The sequence below is a fragment of the Phocoena sinus genome, chromosome 12 (assembly GCF_008692025.1).
Source record: "Phocoena sinus isolate mPhoSin1 chromosome 12, mPhoSin1.pri, whole genome shotgun sequence".
In the NCBI taxonomy this organism is placed as follows: domain Eukaryota; kingdom Metazoa; phylum Chordata; class Mammalia; order Artiodactyla; family Phocoenidae; genus Phocoena; species Phocoena sinus.
Window position 1 is genome coordinate 84,296,203 of NC_045774.1, and position 21,928 is coordinate 84,318,130.

Here is a 21,928-nt window from a genome sequence, read left to right on the forward strand (position 1 = left end):
GTAGATTGACATGCTGGAGACATGTTTGTCTCATATTCTTCAATGAAGTGCTACAACATTGTAGAATTTCTTGAATTGATTTTGACATCAATAACTCTGGAAAACTAAAACTAATAAAGTTTTCCTAAGAAGCTAAGAGTGATTCAAAATTTACAAGCTGAATTTTTTGAATCAGTGGGTTTTTGATTACACCTTTTTTTTTTTAAAGTTCTTGTGGCTATATATTTTTACCAAGTGTCTGAATCCAACCTGAAAATTCAGGTTGGCTTCTCTCTTCCGTCTCCTGTTGCATGTGTGCAGGTAATAACAAAACTGGGGAAAAATTAAGTACATTTCAAGTGGGTTTGAGAAGTAAAGCAGGTCCAAATAGAACCACACAATGGACTCTAGATCCAAATCTGTTTAAAATCACCTGTTATTTTGGATAAGCCATGCTTTTCTTCTACAATCAGCTCCAGCCCCAGCACCCCTATGACAGCTAATGCATGTTTTCATTTTTCTGCCTCTATGATTCACCTGAGAAACATTTCCATGGAACTTGTTTTTATTTGATTTGGGGATTTAATAATGTAGAAGGAACAAGTGGAAATACCGTGGCATCAGGAGAATGGCCCCAAAGTAGAAGTCAGAAGACCTGGGCTCTAATAGTGGGTCTGTCATTTACTTATGGTGATCTTAGGTAGCTCAGCCTCTTCTGAGCCCCATCTTTAGGGTAATTAATTCCTGCCCCATGTGGTAATCTTAAGGACAAAAAGACAATATAGGGTAATAAGAGCTTCTTAATATTTAAATAATATTAATAATTGTTTCACATATGTATCCCATATCTTCAGTATATTGTGAACTACCTAAAACAGAGGTCTTATAGAAGTAAACACATAATAATTGTTCAGTAAACTCTTTTGGATGTGTGATGATATATATGACTGTAGGCAATTCTAAAATAAATTCCACAGATAATTCAACAAATACTTATTGTGTGCACATTATTGTAGTAGGTCCCTTACAGATACAAAAATGGATCAGATGTGAATCCCGTCCTCCAGGCACTTATAGTCCATCAGAGGATATCAGAAATGTGTATACGTAACAAGATAGAAGATTTTTAAAATCCTAGGAGAGGTACAGAAGCAGGGCTGTAAGAGTTCACAGGAGAAATTATTTTCTAGCTTGGAAAATCATGGATAACTTCGTGAAGAAGAAATATGATGTTATCCTGAAGCATAAGGAAAATCCAGTCATGCGGAATGGGAGACCTTCCAGTCCAAGGGCACAAGGACCTTGGCAGGTCCTGAGTTGGCTCAGAGGGATGTGCCCAGCACTATCTGGGTGACAGCTGCACCCACTTTGGCAGAGTACGTGTGTAAGTGCAGTGGAAACTTCAAAGGTGTGTACTAGAAGAGGGCTGCCTTAAAATGATTCCTTGATACTTACTGACCTGCATTTTTTTTCTTACAGATTAAAAAACAAACAGCACCACTACAACTCGGCATCCTTCTTAGAGTAAATTTACGCTAACATTTTTAAGTATGCAAGTTTTGGTTAGCTTTCATATATTAATCTAATATTTAGAGTTATTGGAACTAGAGAAAAATGACAAAAAGTATGTTTTTGTTTTATAGCCATGAACATTATGGTTTTAGAAGAAATATTACTGTAATATATTGAATTTATCTCTTTAAACATATAGAATTTGTTTTCAAACATATGCTTATTGTGTTTTTTTTTTTTTTTTTTTTTTGCGCGGGCCTCTCACTGCCGTGGCCTCTCCCGCCGTGGAGCACAGGATCCGGACACGCAGGCTCAGCGGCCATGGCCCACGGGTCCAGCCGCTCCGCGGCACACGGGATCCTCGCGGATCGGGGCACGAATCCATGTCCCCTGCATCGGCAGGCCGACTCTCCACCACTGCGCCACCAGGGAAGCCCTATTGTGTTTTTTAATTTTCTTTTTCATCAAGATTTTACAGTTTGAAATGGGGAACTGTATATATGATTTTCATTCCCTCTACAGGGTACTGAGATGGAGGTGAGCGTTATGGATTTTATATACATATATGTGCATATGTATATGTGTGTATATGTATATGTATACATATACACACATTCATATATGTGTGTGTTTATATATAATAGAGAGAGAGAGAAAGTGAGAGAAATTTACTAAATATTATTCCTGCCACCGGAAAGTCATCTGATAAAAATAGCCATTAAATATTACAATTACATTATAATTAGCATCAAGTTTATTTTTATTGAAAAACCAGTCCTTCGTTATGTTGTACTCTTTTTTGCATAATGATGTCACTTTTATTTTTAAAATCTGATTAAAAATATACTTCTCACGTCTTTACATGGAGCACAGGTAGGGTATCTGACAGGAGTTGGGTTTTAAGGCGCCCTTGAGGTTGAAGCACCTTGGTGTCTGCCTCGTGGCCTGTGGGCCGGGGTCCCCTCGGTCACTGGCAGAAGCAGCCCATCTGAGTCTCGGCCAGACCACAGGAGGCCGTGCAGCCCAGGCTTAACCAGCAAACTAAATAAACATCTTAGAAATTTCGAAGCCCCCAATCTCCTCCCCACTCCCTTTACTTCCCTCAGACTGAAAAGCACAATCTCATCATCCCCGAAAGGATGAGGAAATTGCCGAAATCCTCTCCCCAACCTGCCCCCCTGGCCCCCGGGTTCCTCTGGTGCCACCCTGGGGGTGGGGGAACATCACTGTGTAGCTCTAACACCAGACAGGACACCAGGGAGCCTTCTGCAGTAGGCTCATGTCAGACTCTTCAAATCACAGATAAGTCATCTGCCAATACATTCACTCCCCTTTCCTTCTGCTAGAGAACGTACAGATACAATTTTTTTAAAAATCCCAAATAAGTTCATTTTCCCCATATGCCATGAAGAACGGTAGTACAAGTAGTTTCTTCTGTGAAACATGCAGTGAACTCCATTACTTATAATAAACATTGTCCCTGTATTATTTTTTGTATTGTAACTTACTGTTTCCTACTAGCAGTTATCTTTTTTTGCCATGAGAGAGAAAAAACGTAATATTTATGTAAGAGTATGATGGCAGCAGATTTCTGACAAGCCCCATTTACATGGTACATTGCTCCAAAGGGTGTGTGAGTAGAAAATACAGAAGCACTATACAGACCTACTATTACATTGGAGAAATCGTGAACCTCAAAGGAGTAATAACGGTATGCTATTAAAACCATGAATACATTTTCAGTATCTGTAGTGAAACAAAACTTTATAAATATGTAAATTTCCGTTCAACAAATCCAAAATAAAATACACTAAAAAACTGATATGTAGACAAAAGTTTATTTACACCATACAACATTTTAAATATTTTATACACAGCTGCAGCAGAGAAAGCTACTCAGAGCTTTCTAGAGAAAACTGCAATAATAAAGATGTGAAATATATTATTCATATAAAAGTGAGATTATTACTTTATTGCATTTAAAGCAATGAAGAATGTAGCTCAACAAACATTCATTTAATGACAAAAACTTTGCTTTTATATTATAAAGTAAAAAGTGTAGTAATGGCCAAACAGACTGTTATAAACTTTAAAAACTGCATAAATATATACATTGTGCTTCATGGTGAAGTTTTTTGAAAACTAAACCATATGAAGCGGTTACAACATGAATCGTTGCTTGAGGTTTATCTATAAAGTTTACCCTACAAATCCATTCCACGGGTACTTACAACACAGGGTGGTCAGGACTGTACACCTGGGCTTCTCTCCACTCGCCTGACTAGGGAGAAGTTACCAAAGCAAACACCACTGACATTTGGCATGTGGAGGTGCTGACATGAGAGAGTCACACTGTCCGGATAGAAATGTCAGGCTTCCCAAGTCTTAAGTGTCAGTGCAATACGTTTTGTCTCCACCTCAGTCCATTTTGATTTTGTTAAACTTCTGTTTGAAAGTCCCCCTCTTGCACATCCAGAGGCAAATTCAGACATTTCTCCCACTCTGCTGGCCTCAGTTCCAAGGTATCCTTTGCCTCTGTATCTAAGACATTGATTGTGGTGTAATGTTGGTATTCACTGGGGTTTTTGAAAGTGTCCCATGGATTCTTGTTTGGTGCTGGGTTTTCCTGTCGAGAAGAGAGGGGAAGAGAGTCATTTATTTGATGGTTAGGATTGCTGCTTGTTGAAATTTCCAGGAAGAGAGCCTGTTCCTAAGCTTAATCCAGTTTATGTGATTCAGAGATGATTTGAAATTGTGGCCAGCTGCAGGAAATGGTTTTGATTTCAGTTTTCTTTCATTGAACAAATTGATGAACACCTTTTTTGAGTTACCCTAAAATTTTCCAGCAATCAAAGGAAGTGAATAGTATTATAGAAGGCAAGGTAGATGATGTTTTGTTTTGGCACATCTTGTGAAGTGTCAGGATGGCTATATGTTCAGGTAGGAAGGAGCGTTAAGTTCCTGCTAAGATTAAATGTAGAAAATTTAAGTATGTTGTCAGAATCTTTGGAGGGATAAAAAAAAATTGAGGATATGTCATAGGGCATGTTATGCAACATTAAAAACTGTAAACCAAAACTAGCCATATTTCATAAAATGAAATTTTAGATCACTGTCTTTGTTTAGTTTCTCTGCAAGAAATTATCCTTTTTAGAATACAAAAATGCTGCTATGTGTAATCTATTTTTTTATCTGATGTATATTCCCCACAATTTTCTATATACTTGGGTAGCACACTAGCACAAATCCTTTCAAAGAGCACACCGTTTTGGGGAAACATATCCAGCAATATAAGCATTTAAAAAAAAATGTCTACAAGTCATTTCTTCTTAAGTTTCACAGTCCACACCCTCTAATTACCTAAGATTTAAAATCTGCCTAATTATGACACCACCGAGACCTTCCATGTTATAGGTGCTCGATGACTGCATGAGCAGACATCATTTGTGGTTTTTATTGTCTGGTATTTGCTGAAAGTTAGCAGTAAAATTTCTCTATTTTAAAGAAGTATGATTTAAAGATTTCTGTAAAATGAAGGGCTTTGAATAGGATACACTAATCTGAATAACATCAAAGAACAAGAAGGAAATCATGACTGAAATCTCCTTAGATAAAACGTAAGCTAAAACAACTATGGTTGTTAAATGCATCCTTTACTCCCTCTCCCTTCCCCCCCACTCATCCCTCCACTCATCCCCCCACAAATTCTGGCCTTCAACTGACTATAATCAATTAGCAGGGGGAACATAAAACAGGTACTTGAATAATTATTTGGATTCCATTCAGTATATTAAAAATCATTCTCTGGTTGGGATAGGCCAAAGAGGCAACTTACAGAAATACTTATAACTAGAAATTACGTTATTAAAATTCCCAATACATTAGATGTTTTCAGCACTTATTAGCCTTAATCATGAGGACACACAAGAAAAAAAATAGCTAATAGGTAAAGATTTAATAAAAAGTTAACTTTGGAGATATGTACAGTGGATTAATTCTGATTTAGTCTAATACTAAATTCTGATTTCGTCTAATATAATTCTCATGAACTATATAGTCTTATAACTCTCCCCTTCTCTCGCCCTTTTTTCTTTCCCTGTCTCCTTCCTTGCTTCCCTTCAACCCATGTTTATTTACCAGCTGCTCTGTGCTGGCATTGTATTAGGTGCTAGGGAGAGTAAGGTGATAAATCACTTGGTGAAAAGCACATGGTCCACCAGGGAGCATAGATTTAAAGCCCAATGCACACAGGACCAAATTCCAGTTACTCCATTCCATATGAATGTGACCTTGAACAATTTCTCTGAATCTCAACTTTACTATTTGCAAAAGAGAGATATGCTTTGTCTTTTGGGCCAAAGGAGTTGGCCAAAGGTGCAGCTCATTACCTACTTTGTGGGGCTGCAAAGATAAAAAACACAGAGGGGCTTAGTATGAGGCCTGATTTTAATAAATGCTCACTAGATAGTAATCATACATATCATAAAGGTGTCTATAGTTAAATGAAGGTATAACATATACAGTTATATCCACATCTACGATCCGGAAAAAGTGCTGAGGGAGTTTGGAGGGTGGAAGTACAGCTTCCCTTTGTGGAGCTCAGAGAACTTTCTGAGAAAAGTGACATTAAGGCTGGCATAGAAGAATGGGCTTTGTCATGAAGGCGTATGTGTGGTTGGAGGTCGAGTGGCTGTAAAGGCATGTGTACCAAGAAGTACAAATCCAGAGAGCGTGGAGATAGGACATCTCAGAACAGTGCCAATTCATTTTAGCTGGAGTGAAAAAGAATATCAGAAAAAAACAGGCAAGTGTGAACTGAAAGCCAGATCATAAGGGGCTTCGCCTGCCAGGCTACTTCCCAATTTGGAATTTATTTTGTAGGCAATGAAGAATGGTTGGAACTTAGAGGGCACTACAGGAACCTGAGCCATCAGTCATCAATGGAAAGCCATGGGGTTGATTTATCCATCTTGGAGGAGGGCTGTCTCAAGGAGCTTTCTGGGAATCCTAGGTTTGACAGAAAGTTGAATTAGTTCAATCCTAAAGGGATTCAAGATATGTAAAGTGTTAATTCACTGGCTTTAAAAATAAAGGTTTCATTATGTTTGGAACAAGTGTGATTTTCCTTTTATATTTTAAAGATCAAGCACCATGGATACAGGAACTAAAAAGGCCCATTTTAAACACTGTCAGGATGTTTAGATTCTAATTTCAAAGAGTATTATTGCCAGTACGGGACTGATCGAATTTCCGAGAGCTTCTATTAGTGGGTAATAAATTAGTTAATGTGGTTCATCTCCTCTGGCATCCCATAGTACTCCCTGCTGAGCTGTGGTTCTCACCACTGTTGCCAAGTGTGTGGACACCCTTGAGTGGAGAAGAACTGCCACCCCAGCAATCAGGGTGGGAACAGGACCCCCAGGGAGTGAGGGGGCTGGAAGTCAGGAGGTGGTGCCCATGGGCCACCCATCTTCCTCTGTGCTTGGGGTGGATGGATTCTCGCGTGGAAAGTGTAAACTGTTCAACGGTCCAAAGAATGATCAACCTTGGAACAGCCCGTGGGGATCACTGAATTCCACAGGGAGAGCCACCCAGGCCAGGAGAGCTTTCAGTGGAGGCCTAAATCCTGATATAAAATTCAATCAGAGTTGGTACAAGTTCCTGATTTGATGTAACTGTTTTACGTTGGTTGGTTTGCTTTTTGAGCTCAAGTATAGAGCGGAGGCGATGTACGTAAACTGAAGCATGTGTGATAAAGGTCTAATAAATTATAAACTCAGTATAAGCCAACATGCGTGAGGCTTCCAAAAATGCGAATATGGTCTTAGGCTGTATAAATAGAGAAGATTAATGGAATATGAGAATTCAGAGCCACCGGAAACATGGCCTGGGCTGCCTGCGTGTTTCCCTCAGTTCCCAGCCGGGGTTGAGGGTCGGGCAGACTTGTAAGTCCCTCCTGCCTCCATCCTTTCCTCTTTCCCTCCTTCCCTTCACCTTTTCTTCCCTCCCTCTCTTCCTTCTTTCCCTCCAGTCTACGGATCGCGGAGACAAAGGGAAAGAGAATGTGTTTATTTTACATTCTAAAAGAGGGAGAATTTGGAGCTGCTGCTTGTGCGGGTGGGATCCTAATGGAGACCCTCACAGGGAAGGGCTGTTAACAATGCCTACCCCTTGTAGGGGTTCAGGTGCTGTCCGGGCTGGAGCAGGGAGACGGACTTAATGGTCTTTTGGTTTCCCTTTGATTCCCCACATTCTACATAATTACCATCAATTGCAGGTGCCAGGCAGGTGCTGTGAGTTAGGAGCCGGAAAAAAAGATGAAACAGACTTTATTGAGGTTTGTGTTTCGAACATGTCTTTCTCCACCCAATTATGCACTGTTCCATTAGCAATGTGCCACTATGAATTATATGACTGAATTAAGGATAGTGAACTCACTCACACGTTCCTTATTAATCAGAACTGAATAAGGATTTTTTTCTCTGTTCTCATGTATTTAGGACAATAGTGAAGCAGCAATGACAACTATCCTCCCCACTCCTAACCTCCCAAATGATAAATATTTATAAATCCTTTCTAGAAAAGGCAGGCTGCTGCAGAGTTGTGCTGTACTTAGTAGACTATTTTGGTTGTCAGGAAACTGAGATACAGATATTTGTGCCATTAATGATTTAATACCCAGACCATACAAGGGGAAATTATAGTCATATTATAGCAGTCAGCCAGCTGTATCTGTTGCATAAGGCTTTTGGATTGGTAAACATAACCTTCTCTTAAAAAAAAACAAAACAAAGTTTCTTCAGTTTATTTCGATGTTAGCTTTCAGCATTTCAAAATGAGCAGCTAATAAGTTTAGGTCTAATCTCAAGGGTGCAATTTTCATTTTCCTGCTAACTAAAAATTGACAGGTTAATATTTGGGGCAGGGGCGGTAGACGGAGAAAGAACCACTGACTATGTGTAAGTGTTTTCTCTACGCCTAGTGCTGTGTTGATGATTCCACATAACACATGATTCCTGCTGTATGGAGGAAAATAGACTGATATACACAAGCTCTTTAGAGACCAATGAAGAGTTAAAGTGTATATACTTCTGATAACCTTCATTTAACAAATGCAGATTAAACTATTAGACATGCAAGAAATCAAGAGCGGCCGTTTACTGGTCACTTACCATGCATGGCCAGCATCATACTCAGTACTGAGAAGAATACAAGAAAAACACAAAGACACATAAATTCTTGCTGTTGATAAGCTAATGATATTAACCAGGAAGCCAGGATTAAGACTCATACACATATGAAAGAATCACTAGCGTTAGAAAGTGACCCAAAATACCTTAGAGTGACATGTATTTCAGAACGCCAGAGGTTGGGAGGAGTAGGTCCAGCCAGGGCCTGCAAAAGTGTGAGGCAAAGAAGGAGTGCCACGCTTGGAGAGGAGAAGCGTGGAGTCAGACGGCTGTCCCAGCTCCAGCCCTCAGAGCTGAGTCTCAGCTTGTAGCATCTCAGGGTCCCACCCGCTTTGGAAAGTGCAAGGATCGAAGGAAGCGTATTATTAATGACAGATTTTCTATGCCCAAATTAGAAGGAGAAAATTGAGGTTCAGAAATTGAGCTTTGTAATTTGCTCAAGATCGTTCTTGAGCTCTCGAGTTCTTAGCAGAAGCTAACTATCTGCTAGAAAACTCAAGCAGATAGCTCTTGCTTGAGCTTTCTTCTACAGATCTTCCTCAACTTACGACGGGGTTATGTCTCACTAAACCCATCATACGTTGAAAATATCATAAGTCGAAATGCATTCAATACACCTAACCTACTGACCATCATAGCTTAGCCCAGCCCACCTTAAAGGTGCTCAGGCACTTACATCCGCCTATGGTTGGACAAAATCATCTAACACAAAGCCTGCTTTATAATAAAGTGTTGAATATCTCACGTAATTTATGGAATACTGCACTAAAAGTGAAAAACAGAATGGTTGTCTGGGTACAGAACGGTTGTCAGTGTATCAGTTGTTCACCCTCGTGATCTCGGGGCTGAGTGGGATCTGTGGATCTCTGCCCCTGCCCAGCATCACGAGAGAGTACTGGACCACATCTCACTAGCCTGGGAAAAGATCAAAATTCAAAGTACGACTTCTACTGCATGCGTATTTCTTTTGCACCATCATAAAACTGAAATATCTTGTCGAAGCATCATACTGATTTCTGGATGCCTGCTCCAGTGCTCTCAGGAATAATGATACAGCCTTCTCTGGAGCTTTGATTGTGCCATGCACATAGTAGCTGCAAAACATCATTTTATTTGATTACATCCTATGCTAGCATTATAGTAGTGGGAATGAGTGAAGAGAATTGCTGCAATCAACAATCAAAGCCCCCAGCGCTGATGTGTATCCTGAAACTCTTTTCCCCACTCTGGTAGACAAAACCCACCACTCTAGTTTTAGGTAGCAACTCTATCTCTCTCTCCATATATATATAGAGAGAGAGACAGATATATGTGTTATTTATATATTATACATTTATAATATATATTATCTATCTATATTATATAGGTTATATATATTACATTTAATGACCTTAAAATGCCAGGCATTCTAATGAAAATATTTAGTCAAGTACTTGGAAATTTGAATTAGCTGACTTTTAACTCTGATGATAAAATGTCCAAGTGAATCCAGCACATTTTTGATATATAACTAATTGCAATTAGACCTTATAATTGAGGACATTTGAAATATGAATAAAACACTTAAAGACTCTGTCATTCCTAATTGGCCTCTTAGTACATTTCAAAGCACCTTTGGGGGATTATTACTTATTTTTCAGTTTGCCACTCTTGTGTTCCCAAGACATCTGGGAGCTTCCCGAAAGCAGGGGGGACAGCTGACATGATGCATCTTTATCGTGGCATCAGGCACCGATGAAGTAAAGCATACTCACCAGACTGCTTGTATTTGGTATATCCCGAAATCTGTCCAAAGTTTGAAATTTCTGATTGAGTTCCTGAAACAGTTCCATATGCCTCTTCCTTGTATGCATGACCTTCTGCAAAAGAGAGTAAGATGGCTCTCGTTTCTAATCTGATTTATGCGTTAGAAGAAGAGATTTAGTATTTTGCTATGCTAATAAGGGAAATCAAGTTTTCCAGGAGCTAGAAGGTCCCAGAAGATGCCAAAAATGCAAATGGTTTGCACCAAATCCTTGTCTTATGGTCAACACTTCTGGAACATGAAGAATTGGCTGTTTCTTCCACTTACAAGATTACCAAAAAATAGTTCTCTCCTGTGGGTGCATTAAAAATATAGCAGTCATTCCTCTGTAAGATTTTCATCATTCAAAGTTAAAGCTGTTTTACAAAAATTGTTACAATATAAAAAAAAAGTTTAAAAATGTTGACTTATAAAGCACCACAGTCTCTCAGTGTTTGTCATGGGAGATATTATATTTTTATGTTTTATTTCTATAAACACTAAAATCTTAGCTGGCTGTACTAAAGGGGAAGCAAACTCCCAGGCCCTGCCATTTAAGGCTGACTCAAAGCACTAAAGTGTCTGAAATATAATGTGAGATCTGAAATCTTACACTTTCCCTGTGAATAGTGATTGAGCTTCGCAGAAGGAAAATCTGACCCATAGGTTTCACATATTTGTTTACAAAATGGTACAGAATCTTAACACTTAGAATTCAGGGCATGAATTGTGTGGTTGATGAGCTTCTACAACCACAGATACAAATATATTGATATTCTTCATCCCTGGTGATATACTTCTTCCAACTTCATCATAACTCAACAGATAGAGTCAGAAATAAAAAATGACCTTGGGGTAGGTATAATATGAGCTGAATCTTTTTCTGTTACAGAGCATTTAAAAGAGCACTAACAAAGAAGAGTTAGATAATAAATCCCCTGTATTTACAAGTGTAAAGGAGAAAATACCTTCCTCTACTGTGATTTTTAAAAGTTAAAAATTTCAAAGTTTTGGTGGTTCTCCAAGATTATGCCTTCACGTTTGTGTAAGATTTTATAGTTTTTTTAAGCATGCGATTCATAATTCACCATTTGCTCTCGTGGATTGCATGGGTATACTATATTCATGCCTAAGCTAGGATTTGAACACTTGGTCTATTGTTTTAATTATCAAATATTTTCAAAAGTAAGGATTTGTTTTGAAAAAAGAAATATATCTTTGGAGGAAGATCTATAATGCCCAATTTTCTTCTCAAAAGACATTTGCGTAGAACACTTTATCTCCTTGAGAACAAAAATGGCAAAAGAAAAATGCAAATGGAATTTTTAACATATCTTAAAAGGCTTCTTCTCTCTTAGGTCAACTTTAATTTCCTATATTTAATGAATCTGTGTTTAGGCAATACTTTGTTTAGCTAACTCTTCCATTTTCACTAGCCTACTTTCATAAGAGAGCATTCTGCCATTTTAAGTCTTGTTCTACTGGATTATTTCCACCTTGGCTCTTCTGAGCTCTAGGAGTTCGCTGTTGATGAATCAGGTGGGGAAGATGGGAACATGGCACCATCACTGGTGACAGGAGCATGAAACACAGCACCCGGCTACAGAGTGATGAACTTCCCTGCAATTTTCGGGAGAGTACAAGAAACAGATTTTCAGGGTTTACAGAGAAACACCAGACAAACGTAACTTGACTAGTGATAGCTGATGGGGACTGATGAGAGGGGAATTTGCATAAGCAACGCGATGGAGGGATATTAAGGACCAAGTAGCTGGCAAACAATGCAGTACATTCTATCCTTAGGGAGGCAAATATTTCCAGCAGCACCAGGTCCTAAGACACTGACTAAAATACGGATGTGTGTTACAAGGAATGCTTTTTTTTTTTTCTTTTTTTTTTCTTTGCAGGAGCCAGACTCTGATGGTGGGGTGGGGATGGGCGGGTCTGATGACTTTCAGGGAACTTGGGGCGGGGAGGGGGGAGGAATGCTTTTAAAAAAACCCAAAACAAAACTATAGTCATCAGAATATTGACTCTGGCTCTAACTTACAAATAGTGATTTTCATGATAACGAGTCTAGCCACACAGTTACTTTGTGCTAGGGTGCAGTCGGAGTGATGTCATAGTACTGACATTTCTCTAACGATATTTCATTCTGTCAGTTAATACATATTCATGACATCTCATATTGAGCTAAACGGGGGAGTAACAATGGTGTGCAAAATCTGGCAGAGTCCCTGCCCTTTTATAGTTTGAGGTGTAATGGAGGACCTAGGTGTTAATCACATAATAACTCAGATGAAAGTTAAATTAGACTGTGGTAAGGAAAACAAGCAGTGCAGTTATAGCAGTAAGTGACAGGGAAATTTGCTAAGAGAAATGCAAGTGAGGTCAGTTCCCCAATATTCACACATTCATTTTTAAGTTTCAGATTCTCAAATCAGTTATTCCTGCATCGTGTTTGTTCTCTTTCTTCCATTTTATAAAATGCAGAGAATTCCTAGTACAGCTTTTAATCTTATGCCCAAATCCCCTTTCCTCAAGGAGATCATTCCTTTCCAAAGAGATGGACTTATTTTCTTCTAAGATGGTTGATACTACTGGCACAGCACACCTGCTCTAAGGTGGCCCTGTGGTGGGTTTGCTGTGTCATCTTCCACTTATCTTTTATTTCATCAGAGGGTCCCGACTTTGCACTGGGGAACTGTCCATCAAGGTCTTTACCATCCCCTGCCAAGAGGTGAATTTTTCCATATCCTTCCAACAAAGTTCTCTTTTGTCTGTCAGTCAAAGTCACTCTCTGTCTCTTGTAACCAAATATCTCTGATGGGTAAAAGCATGTTTAATGAAGCAAATAAAGTGTCAAATATATCCCATGGAAATGAGGATACATTAACTGATAGGAGTTTTTAAATCATATCCTGACTGAATGGGCAGTGCCTGATTCTGAACCAAGTGGATTTTATTTTGAGGAGATGGATTGTTAAGACATTCTCAGAAATATATATGGTGGATACCACTATGATATAACCAAAGAGCAGTTTGCAATGTTCTCCGTAAGTTCATGAAAGCTACTCTGAACCATAAAGCTCAAGGACCCTGAAATGAATATAAAGACAAATGAAAAATTTAGATGCTAAAATTCAGGGCCCTTCCTATCTAGAAACATCCTCATGCCAAATAATCATTCTAATTTGAAACTGCCATCTTAGCACAGCCAGAAATCACCATAGCAATGATGGCCTGCTGCTTCTGAGAGGAGTGTCACATTAGGGTTGCCAAGGGAGAGCTCACGTATCTGTCATGGGCCCAGTTTGACCTTCCATGCATGATTCCTTCTTGTTCATAAACTCAAGTCCATCTTTCTGCTTTTCTTAGTGGGGAAGGTTCCATTGACAAGAAAGCCAGCATCACAGTGAATATTGGATGGTTTCTATCCCAGTAATGTTCTGGGATTAAAACTTAAGCTGCAGTTTTAGTTGTCACAAGTAATAAGGGTTTCCCTTTCTTTATTTACTTGCCTAAATAATTATTTATTTGAAGCAGTCATGCCTTTGATGATCTTGCTTACCTAATTAGAAGTTTTCATGCTTATAAATCTTACTGCTTCATTTTGATGGCTGTTTTTGGATTTTTACAGACCTTAGTGTTTATCTGTTTACCTTTTTCTTTCTTTTGTGACCTAAACATCCTGTGTCTCAAAGAAATTGACTTCTGTGACAAAACTGTAACTCATGTGGATTTTCTATTTAAGCAATCAAATATATTCTAATTGGCAATACCTATAAAATTCAGGTTCCTTCAGTTATAACGCCTTTCAAGTATTACAGGCATCTTTTGCAGTAAAGATAAATGCTTGGCAATGCTCCCTTGCACTCAGATTATTATCATTCAGCCTTTTTCAAAGCTGTATTGAAGCGCTATCCCAAGAAGACCGGCCACCTAACTGCACAAAAGTAGTGTCTCCCGAATAGCTTTTCCCATAGGACTCTTATCTTTTATTTTATATCTTTGTAGTTCAAGGGAGGCAGTCTTGGCAGCCTTTTAATTGTTGAAATTAGAGAAAAAGTGATACACTGTAAAACACTTTCATGAAATTTCAGATATTTGAGAAAAATTAGGATGTGAATAAACTTCATGTCTTGAGCTCCTATTACATCCCAGACAATCTCCTTGATTAAATACTTGGGACATATCAAATCGAACAGCTCTAGGTCTGGACAAATTTGGATTACGATCTTACTTCCATGGCTTTCATGCTGTGTGGTAAGAGGCCCAAAACCCAACCTCCCTTTAGCCACAGTTTCAGTAGTCAGAATAACCTCGTAAGATTGTTTTGAAGACTTAAAAAGGGCTATAGATCACATCACTGGAGCACACAGGTAAGAGCCAGAGTAGCCATTATTATCTTTCCCAATCCTCACAATAACCCTGGGAGGTGGTGGTCCCTATCTCACTTGACTGATTAGGAGACTTAGCTTGAGAGGCCCAAGCTCCCAGCTCACACAGGTGGTGGGAGGTTGGAATCCATTCTGAATCCAAGTGAATTCTCTCTGCATGCTGCTTGCTGTCTTAGATGGATCCCGCAGATCCAGGGAGCATCCTTTATCAGACCATTCAAGTCTGTGATTATGTCATCTCATTTTTTCTGATGGAAGAGGAGACGAAACAGTCCAGGGTGGGTGAGGGGCCTTCTGTAGAAAGCCCAAAAGCTCTGTGGATATTGATCACCCTGCAATGGTCCCCAAAGTACTGCAATTCTGGTTTGAAAGCTGGTCTCCTTATTTTGTCTCTGAACACCTCGTGGGCCGTGACTTTGCATCCCTGACACCTAGCACGGTGTTTGACATTCTGAAGGTGCTCCACAGATGAGTGTGGAATAAATTAAATGAATGAGATGTCATAGATACCTAGGCCTTGGAAGGCCATCATCAATCTTGCCCCCTCTCGTTCTATTCAAGAGGTCTCCCCACTGGAGGGAAGACTCATTTTATTGGCCCCAGACAAAAAACCTCCCTCTCTGTTCTGGTCCTCTTGTGCTCCCTTATTTCCCATATAAGTGTCTTATAAAGGGCCTGCAGGTGGTTTGAAACAAACTGAAGGTTTTCTCTTCCAAATTCAGAGTCTTGAATCATAGAGTTGGAATCTCTTTAAGCCTGAATTACAGATAAGATAGGCTTTACTATATATAAACTTTTAGAAATGGAAAGAAATTGCTAGAAAAAATTGGAGAATCTCCCGACTATAAACTTTAGATTATGGGGCTGGGAAATCATGTGCTGTTAGGAATTAGAAACCACTTGGCCCGAATTACCTTTTCAGTGTTAGGCGTTTATATAGCTATACTGCCAATGTCTATATTTACTCATATAAAACTAGGTTTATCTACTCATCTCACTGCTTTACAGGCTTCAATCCAGAGTGGGCTGTTGAATACTAGTCTGCAGTGATGGGAAAACCCATGTCAAGGAAGCAAGAGACACTGCAGGAATTAAGGTTGACTATCAAATCAAAGCCACATTGTGGGAAGGGGATGATTTATGTACTTTTCTTTGGCCAGAGTCCCAATGCATCCATAAGACAGAACCTGTAGCCATTTGAAATGTCTGACATTACAGTGTCTATTTACGTTTCAAACATGTTTCTAGTTGAATAAATATGTACTCAGGGCTTAAAAGAAACCAGACAAAAGTTCTGGAAAGACCGAATAAGGTGTGTGTGCATATATATATATATATATATATATATATATATATATATATATAGTCACTGTCACTCAAGAGTATACTTGGCTACAAATAAATAATTTTGCAACAATTTAAATTTAGGAGGCTACAAGAGATGTATATAGCCAAGTTTGCGGTGCTCAAATTTTTCCTCCCAAAATGTGCAGATTGCCTAACAAAATGTACCCACTGCTGAGGGTCGGGGACAAAGCAGGAAGGGGACTTTTATGAAAAGGACACTTCTAAGAAATTGTATGATTTCTACTGATATTTAGAAATTAATTTAAATTTTATCCTCTATGTCATAGCTTAGCTGTGTTCACAGTGATATGAAATCAGTATAAAATAATATTTTATCTTACTTGACTATGTTCTCCCAAATCTTCCAGTAAAATTAAGTCCCCACAAAGATACTTCATGATCACCCTGGATCGGTGCTGTCTTGGGCCTGCTGCCCACCACCATTGCCCAGAGCAAGAAGCATGGGTTTACTGGGAGCGGAGGACTCACTAGAAACGTCAAAGGAACATTCTAAGGCGTGTTTAAAAGGCTGCATGGTTCCCATGGAAGAATGTGACAAGGTTTATCCCCATGGTTTTGCAAGAGAAGATACAAAATAGATACCTCTCTCCATGTATTTTTAACATGGAAAGAATAACAATGTCTATTACAGTTTCAGAATGGAGGTTTGTAATAGCGTTCCTAAGAATTCCTTGAGCTTTGTCCTCAATCCAAGACAGACAATTTAAACCACCTGCCAAATATTTTTGATTTAACATCATATTAATCATCTTAATCCCTAAAGTATTAAAATGCAACTCATCCTAGCTAGATGTCACCTTGGCTTCCCTGGATCTGTTTGCGGTACTAGTAGGAACCCAGGCTCAGACCCATAGAGCTATCTTTCTTCTGCTCCCCTGCCTTTTGACCCTATGCTCAGTTAAGGATCTGATCTTGACTCTGCAGTGTCCCTTTATCCATCTCCTTTCCTACCACCTCTAGGAAGTGGACCTTCATTTCTTCTATCTTCGACTAGTCACATCCTAATTTATATTTCAACATCCTCGTTCACCATACTATAATCTCTCCTTCCTATTACTGCCATATTCTTCTTTCCGTAGTCCAGATTAGTCCTAAAAATATACCTCACTAAAAATGAACAAAACAAAGCACAACAGAAAAGACTTAGCTGCTTTTAGTAACAAATCAGGTAATTGTTTCCACGGTTGCAAAAGCCCTTCACTATATGGTTTCTAAATTACCCCCTCTGTCTGTGCTTTTCTTCCACAGACCCCATGTTACGGTGAATTTTGACTTGCTTCTTGTTTCTTGCACATGCCACACTCAGCCAATCTCTATGCCTTTTCCTCCTCTGGAAATTTCTACCTGCCATTTCTAACTCCTTGAGTTATATTTGATGTGGGTAGCTTTGAAGTCCCATGTGGCTATCTTTGAGGTGTTACCTCCATAGTGGTCCAGTTTTACACTGCTCTCTGCCCCAACTCAGATATAGTGCTTGACATTTTTTACTAAAGCAAGCCAGATTAAAAATTCAATTTTTCATCACTCACTCAACAAAGCCTTATTGGATGCTTACGATATACCGAGTCTCTGCTTGGAGTTGGGAATACAAATCCAGTAACAGGTTTGGTCACAGAACATAGGGTCATCACTACAGTATTTTCTGTGTATTTTCCAGAAAGTAAGAATCCACGTTCCACCATTTTATGACCAGTCAAACTTTTGCTTTCTTTGCTCAATATTGTCTTGGAGATCAGCTCCATGAAAGGGCTCTTCCCATGTATGACACTTACCCACAGGGTTTTATGGATATGTGAGTTAAGAGAATATTATTATCATGTGTAGTTTCTGGGGAGTGTGTGAAGGGAAGATGCTTTCAGGAGTCCAGGAGGCAAAGTGTCTGTCACTGACAAAATGCCTGAGTTGGCCATTGTGTGGTAAAGCTTCCCGGGGTTGGGTGAGGGTTATCAGAAAGATTCACATAAACATACTGAATTTATCCAGCCTGAATTAAAATGGGGAGGGGACAACTCGAACTCTTCTTCAAGGACCATCCATAAAGAACAGATAGATTGTGTGAAACGTCTCAATGCGGCCATAACTTTTCTGAACACAGTCTATGAGACATCTGCTACATAAACGTAGTTGCACATAGACGAAGGGGAACACTACTAAACGGTTGCTTAAAGAAGAAGTAATACCTCAAAGGCTTTTTCTGGCAAGATTTGACACTTATAGAAATCAGGCAATAACTAAGGCAATTAAAGAGCACAAGAAAATATTCAGGGTTGCAGTGTTGCCACTTCCTTTCTTTAGCAGCAGATGTTTCGATAATATCCTGGCTGTATGTTGGGATCCTAAGCACAGGAAGAAGGATCTGCTTAGGGAGTCTGCTACCAGTTGCCATAGAGGAAGGTACAAATACAAAAGAAAAATAACAATTTTTCTAACGCTCCAAAGGACACGGTATGATTAGATTCCTTTTCAGTGCTGGCAACTACATAAATTTATTTGGTTGCACTGAGGTTTAATTTTAGATCTAGATTTTTACTATATTTTATCACTGATGCCTAGTGGGTTAATTCCCACCTCCTTCCCTTTGTACTGACACAACAACTGATTGTTTTCAGCAATACACACACACACACACACACACACACACACACCATGATCCTCTCTTTTGGCTACCTGAAGAATTACTAGATAAAACCCTAAAATATCTGTCCCTTAAAAGGTACTAAAGAATCTAAAAGTGAAGACTTTTGCTTTTTTCTGTTTGAATTTATAGTCTTGATACTTTTACCTTAACAATTTAGAATATAATGAAATATTGGTTCTGTGCCAGTTTACTACAATTGAGCCACATCATACTAAAATGTGCCACGTAATCACTGAGGTCAGATTCATTATCATTACTTTGTATCTTGTACAAATACTCCTGAAATATGCCTTAAAAAGACCAATTTTCCTTAGACTCTATTCAAGGTAAAATCAGGACTTACTCATCATTGCAGTAAATAAAAACAATTGTCTCCCTTTTGATACCTGATGTGCATTACTGAGCTACAGCACTCATCTACATAAATGAAATGATGGAATTACGAGTTTCCATGTTCTGGGAGGCTTCTGTAATTTTAAGAATATCAGCTAAGAGTGTTGAGTTCTATGTAAGTATCACAACAGTACAAATATGCTGGAGAAATTGATAATGTATTATATCCAATTATGTCAGCAGGCTATGAATCATATCCAATTATCAAGATGCATAAGTGCATTTTATGTGATGCTCCAACATCATTAATTTTGTGCATAGCACAAGCTGCTCAAACGGTATGATTTCAGTAATTTCTAGCATCAGTATTACAGCAGCAATATAAATTCAATGTAAATTCGAAAATGAACATCTTCGTCTTGTTTATATCTGTGAAAAAGCATTTACCAAACACAGGAGCACATTGAACCAACACTTGCTATTGGAAAAAAGAGTCTGGAAGGTACAACAGGGAGCCTATGGTACCGCTGACTCAAGGCAAATCAGTCCTGAGGAAGCCTAGCTACCCAGCCAAAGCCCCTCACATGGCTCTCTTCACGTCCTCACTGAAGTAAAACAAACACAATTGTTTTAAATATGAAAAATCAAGAAACCGAAATTCCTACCTCCCAACAAACTGAGGGAGGTAAAAAAATTGACCAAGTTCAACTCTCAACATAAATTGTCTGCTTATCTTAGTGTTTATGAAATGGATTCTTTACTTGTCTGGAAAATCTCAATCTTAGCATACATTTAAAGCAGTTAGAACTTAAATTTTTTTTTCTACAGCTAGTTATACAGTAGCGATTTTAATTAAAAATGTTTGACTTCTCATTTAATTAAAAAAAAAGTAGAACTCCTACACAGATGCACAGGGTAATATGTTTAAGTAATTATACACCAACTTTGAATTCAAGTAATTAAAATTAAAAAAATAATCCTTAGACACTTACCTCAAAGTCAAGGTCTGAATATCGTGATTTTCTTCTCTGTTAGATATTTTTTAGAAAGAAGAAAAACCAATAAAGTTATGTTCAGTCATTCAAATAAAACAAAATTTACTGCTTTCAATAAGATAATCCTGCTTCTTTGTGTTATAAGTATTTCCTGCACATAAGAATCTGTGAACATTTTTATGATTTCAAACTATTCCACTCACATTATTCCATTTTCACTTTGGACTTCCTTTAAAATTGAAGAATATAAATATACAATATATTTCTCTTGACCTCTTAACTCTAATTTTTTCAATAAGGAAAAAAATTTAGGTGAAAATTCACACAAAACATTCAATCTTGAAGGAGACTTTCGGTCGACTACAGCAAAACTATAGACACAAAGTGTTCAAAGCTGTGTGGGAAAATCATCTAGCTGTCTCAAGACCTTGCACCATCCCCCTGCAATCTTCATTTCTACCAAATTCTATCCAACCCTTTGTCTATATTCCAAAGTTCTATATAGGTCTCACCCATAAATTTCTTGGTATTTGGTAGTCCTCCATGACAGGAAAGTCCCTCTCAGTGCTAGGCATTAGGAGCTGAAGTATTTGTTCTAATTTAGTAAAATGAATAACAAACAGTCTACACCTCAGCAGGACATGGATATTGATGTAAATACCTCACTATGCCTCTGACTCTGTTAAACAGTTCCCGAATCTAGTTACAGATAAATATGCCTTGATAAAATCAAGAAACATGATTAAAATGAAATTAATGTGATTATATAATACTAGTGCAGGGAAGGTGTTCTAAACATCTGCTCTAAGCAGTCACTGGATTCTTAGAATGATTAACTGTAGAAGGAGATAGCTGATAAATACAGAAAGAGTTCACCAAATTGTTGGATATCAAAAGTTTCCATACAGGCTTTTTTTCTCTTTTTTTTTTTTTCTTTTTTGAAGAAGTGGGAATGAAATACAGGGGGAATTAATAAATATTAATTAATCAATATTAATAAATATGTAATATCCAGGAAGTTGGGAAAATATATAAACCTTTGGACAAATTTCTTCTGTTTTATTTGTTCCTCTTCTTCCATCCCAATAGCTATAGCATAAATTTCAATAACCTACGAGGGAATCATATCCAAGATAGGTGAGAGATTCTTGTAACTGTTGAGTATCAGGAGAGAAAGAAAGGAACTAATGCAGTTTACTGTAAAATATGAATAAATTTCTCCAGTGAGAGTTAAAATCGTCACTATAGACCTGGAACCTTCCTAGGTAACCAACCCCCCCCCCCAAAGCATGTTGCAGTAAACAGAAAGCAACATACTCAAAGAGAGATTTTGTTTAATAAAAAGTTTAGAAGTTCTGAAATCATTTGATTTTGGTGGGGCTGCTTAAAGACTGAGAACCGCATCTTTCAATGCTGTTGTGGAGAGCGCTGAGAAGGGGGCTGCTTTATTCAGGAAAGTCAGCCTGAGCTCCCTTTGCTCCCTGTGGCCAGCATTCCCTACGCCAGCCCTGGTGACATCCTGCAAGAAGAGACGTGCGTGGGAAGCTGTTTAACCCAGCCCTCCTTTGCCATCTCCCTGCCACTGCTGTTGTCTGACTGTGCTGTGTAACAGCCAGGCTCCAGCGCACTGCAACCAGGGTTTCCCTTCTGCTCTCGGACGCTTTGCCTTCTTGGCACTGTGACTCAGCAGGACACTTCTATAAGTATACGTTAAGCAAAATTCTTTCCTA

At 38.6% G+C, this 21,928-nt stretch overlaps 1 protein-coding gene across 1 annotated transcript in view; it reads right to left on the reverse strand.

Moving 5' to 3' along the window:
- Positions 1-3,315: 3,315 nt before the first annotated feature.
- ADGRB3 (adhesion G protein-coupled receptor B3) overlaps positions 3,316-21,928 on the reverse strand; it is an 815,189-nt gene continuing 796,576 nt past the window's right edge. Inside the window, exons 30-32 of the mRNA XM_032651211.1 lie at positions 20,196-20,231; positions 10,436-10,540; positions 3,316-4,117 (exon numbers count right to left, since the gene is read on the reverse strand). Coding sequence (XP_032507102.1) covers positions 3,929-4,117; positions 10,436-10,540; positions 20,196-20,231 — 330 coding nt within the window. The 3' untranslated portion in view covers positions 3,316-3,928. The remainder of the gene's footprint in view (positions 4,118-10,435; positions 10,541-20,195; positions 20,232-21,928) is intronic.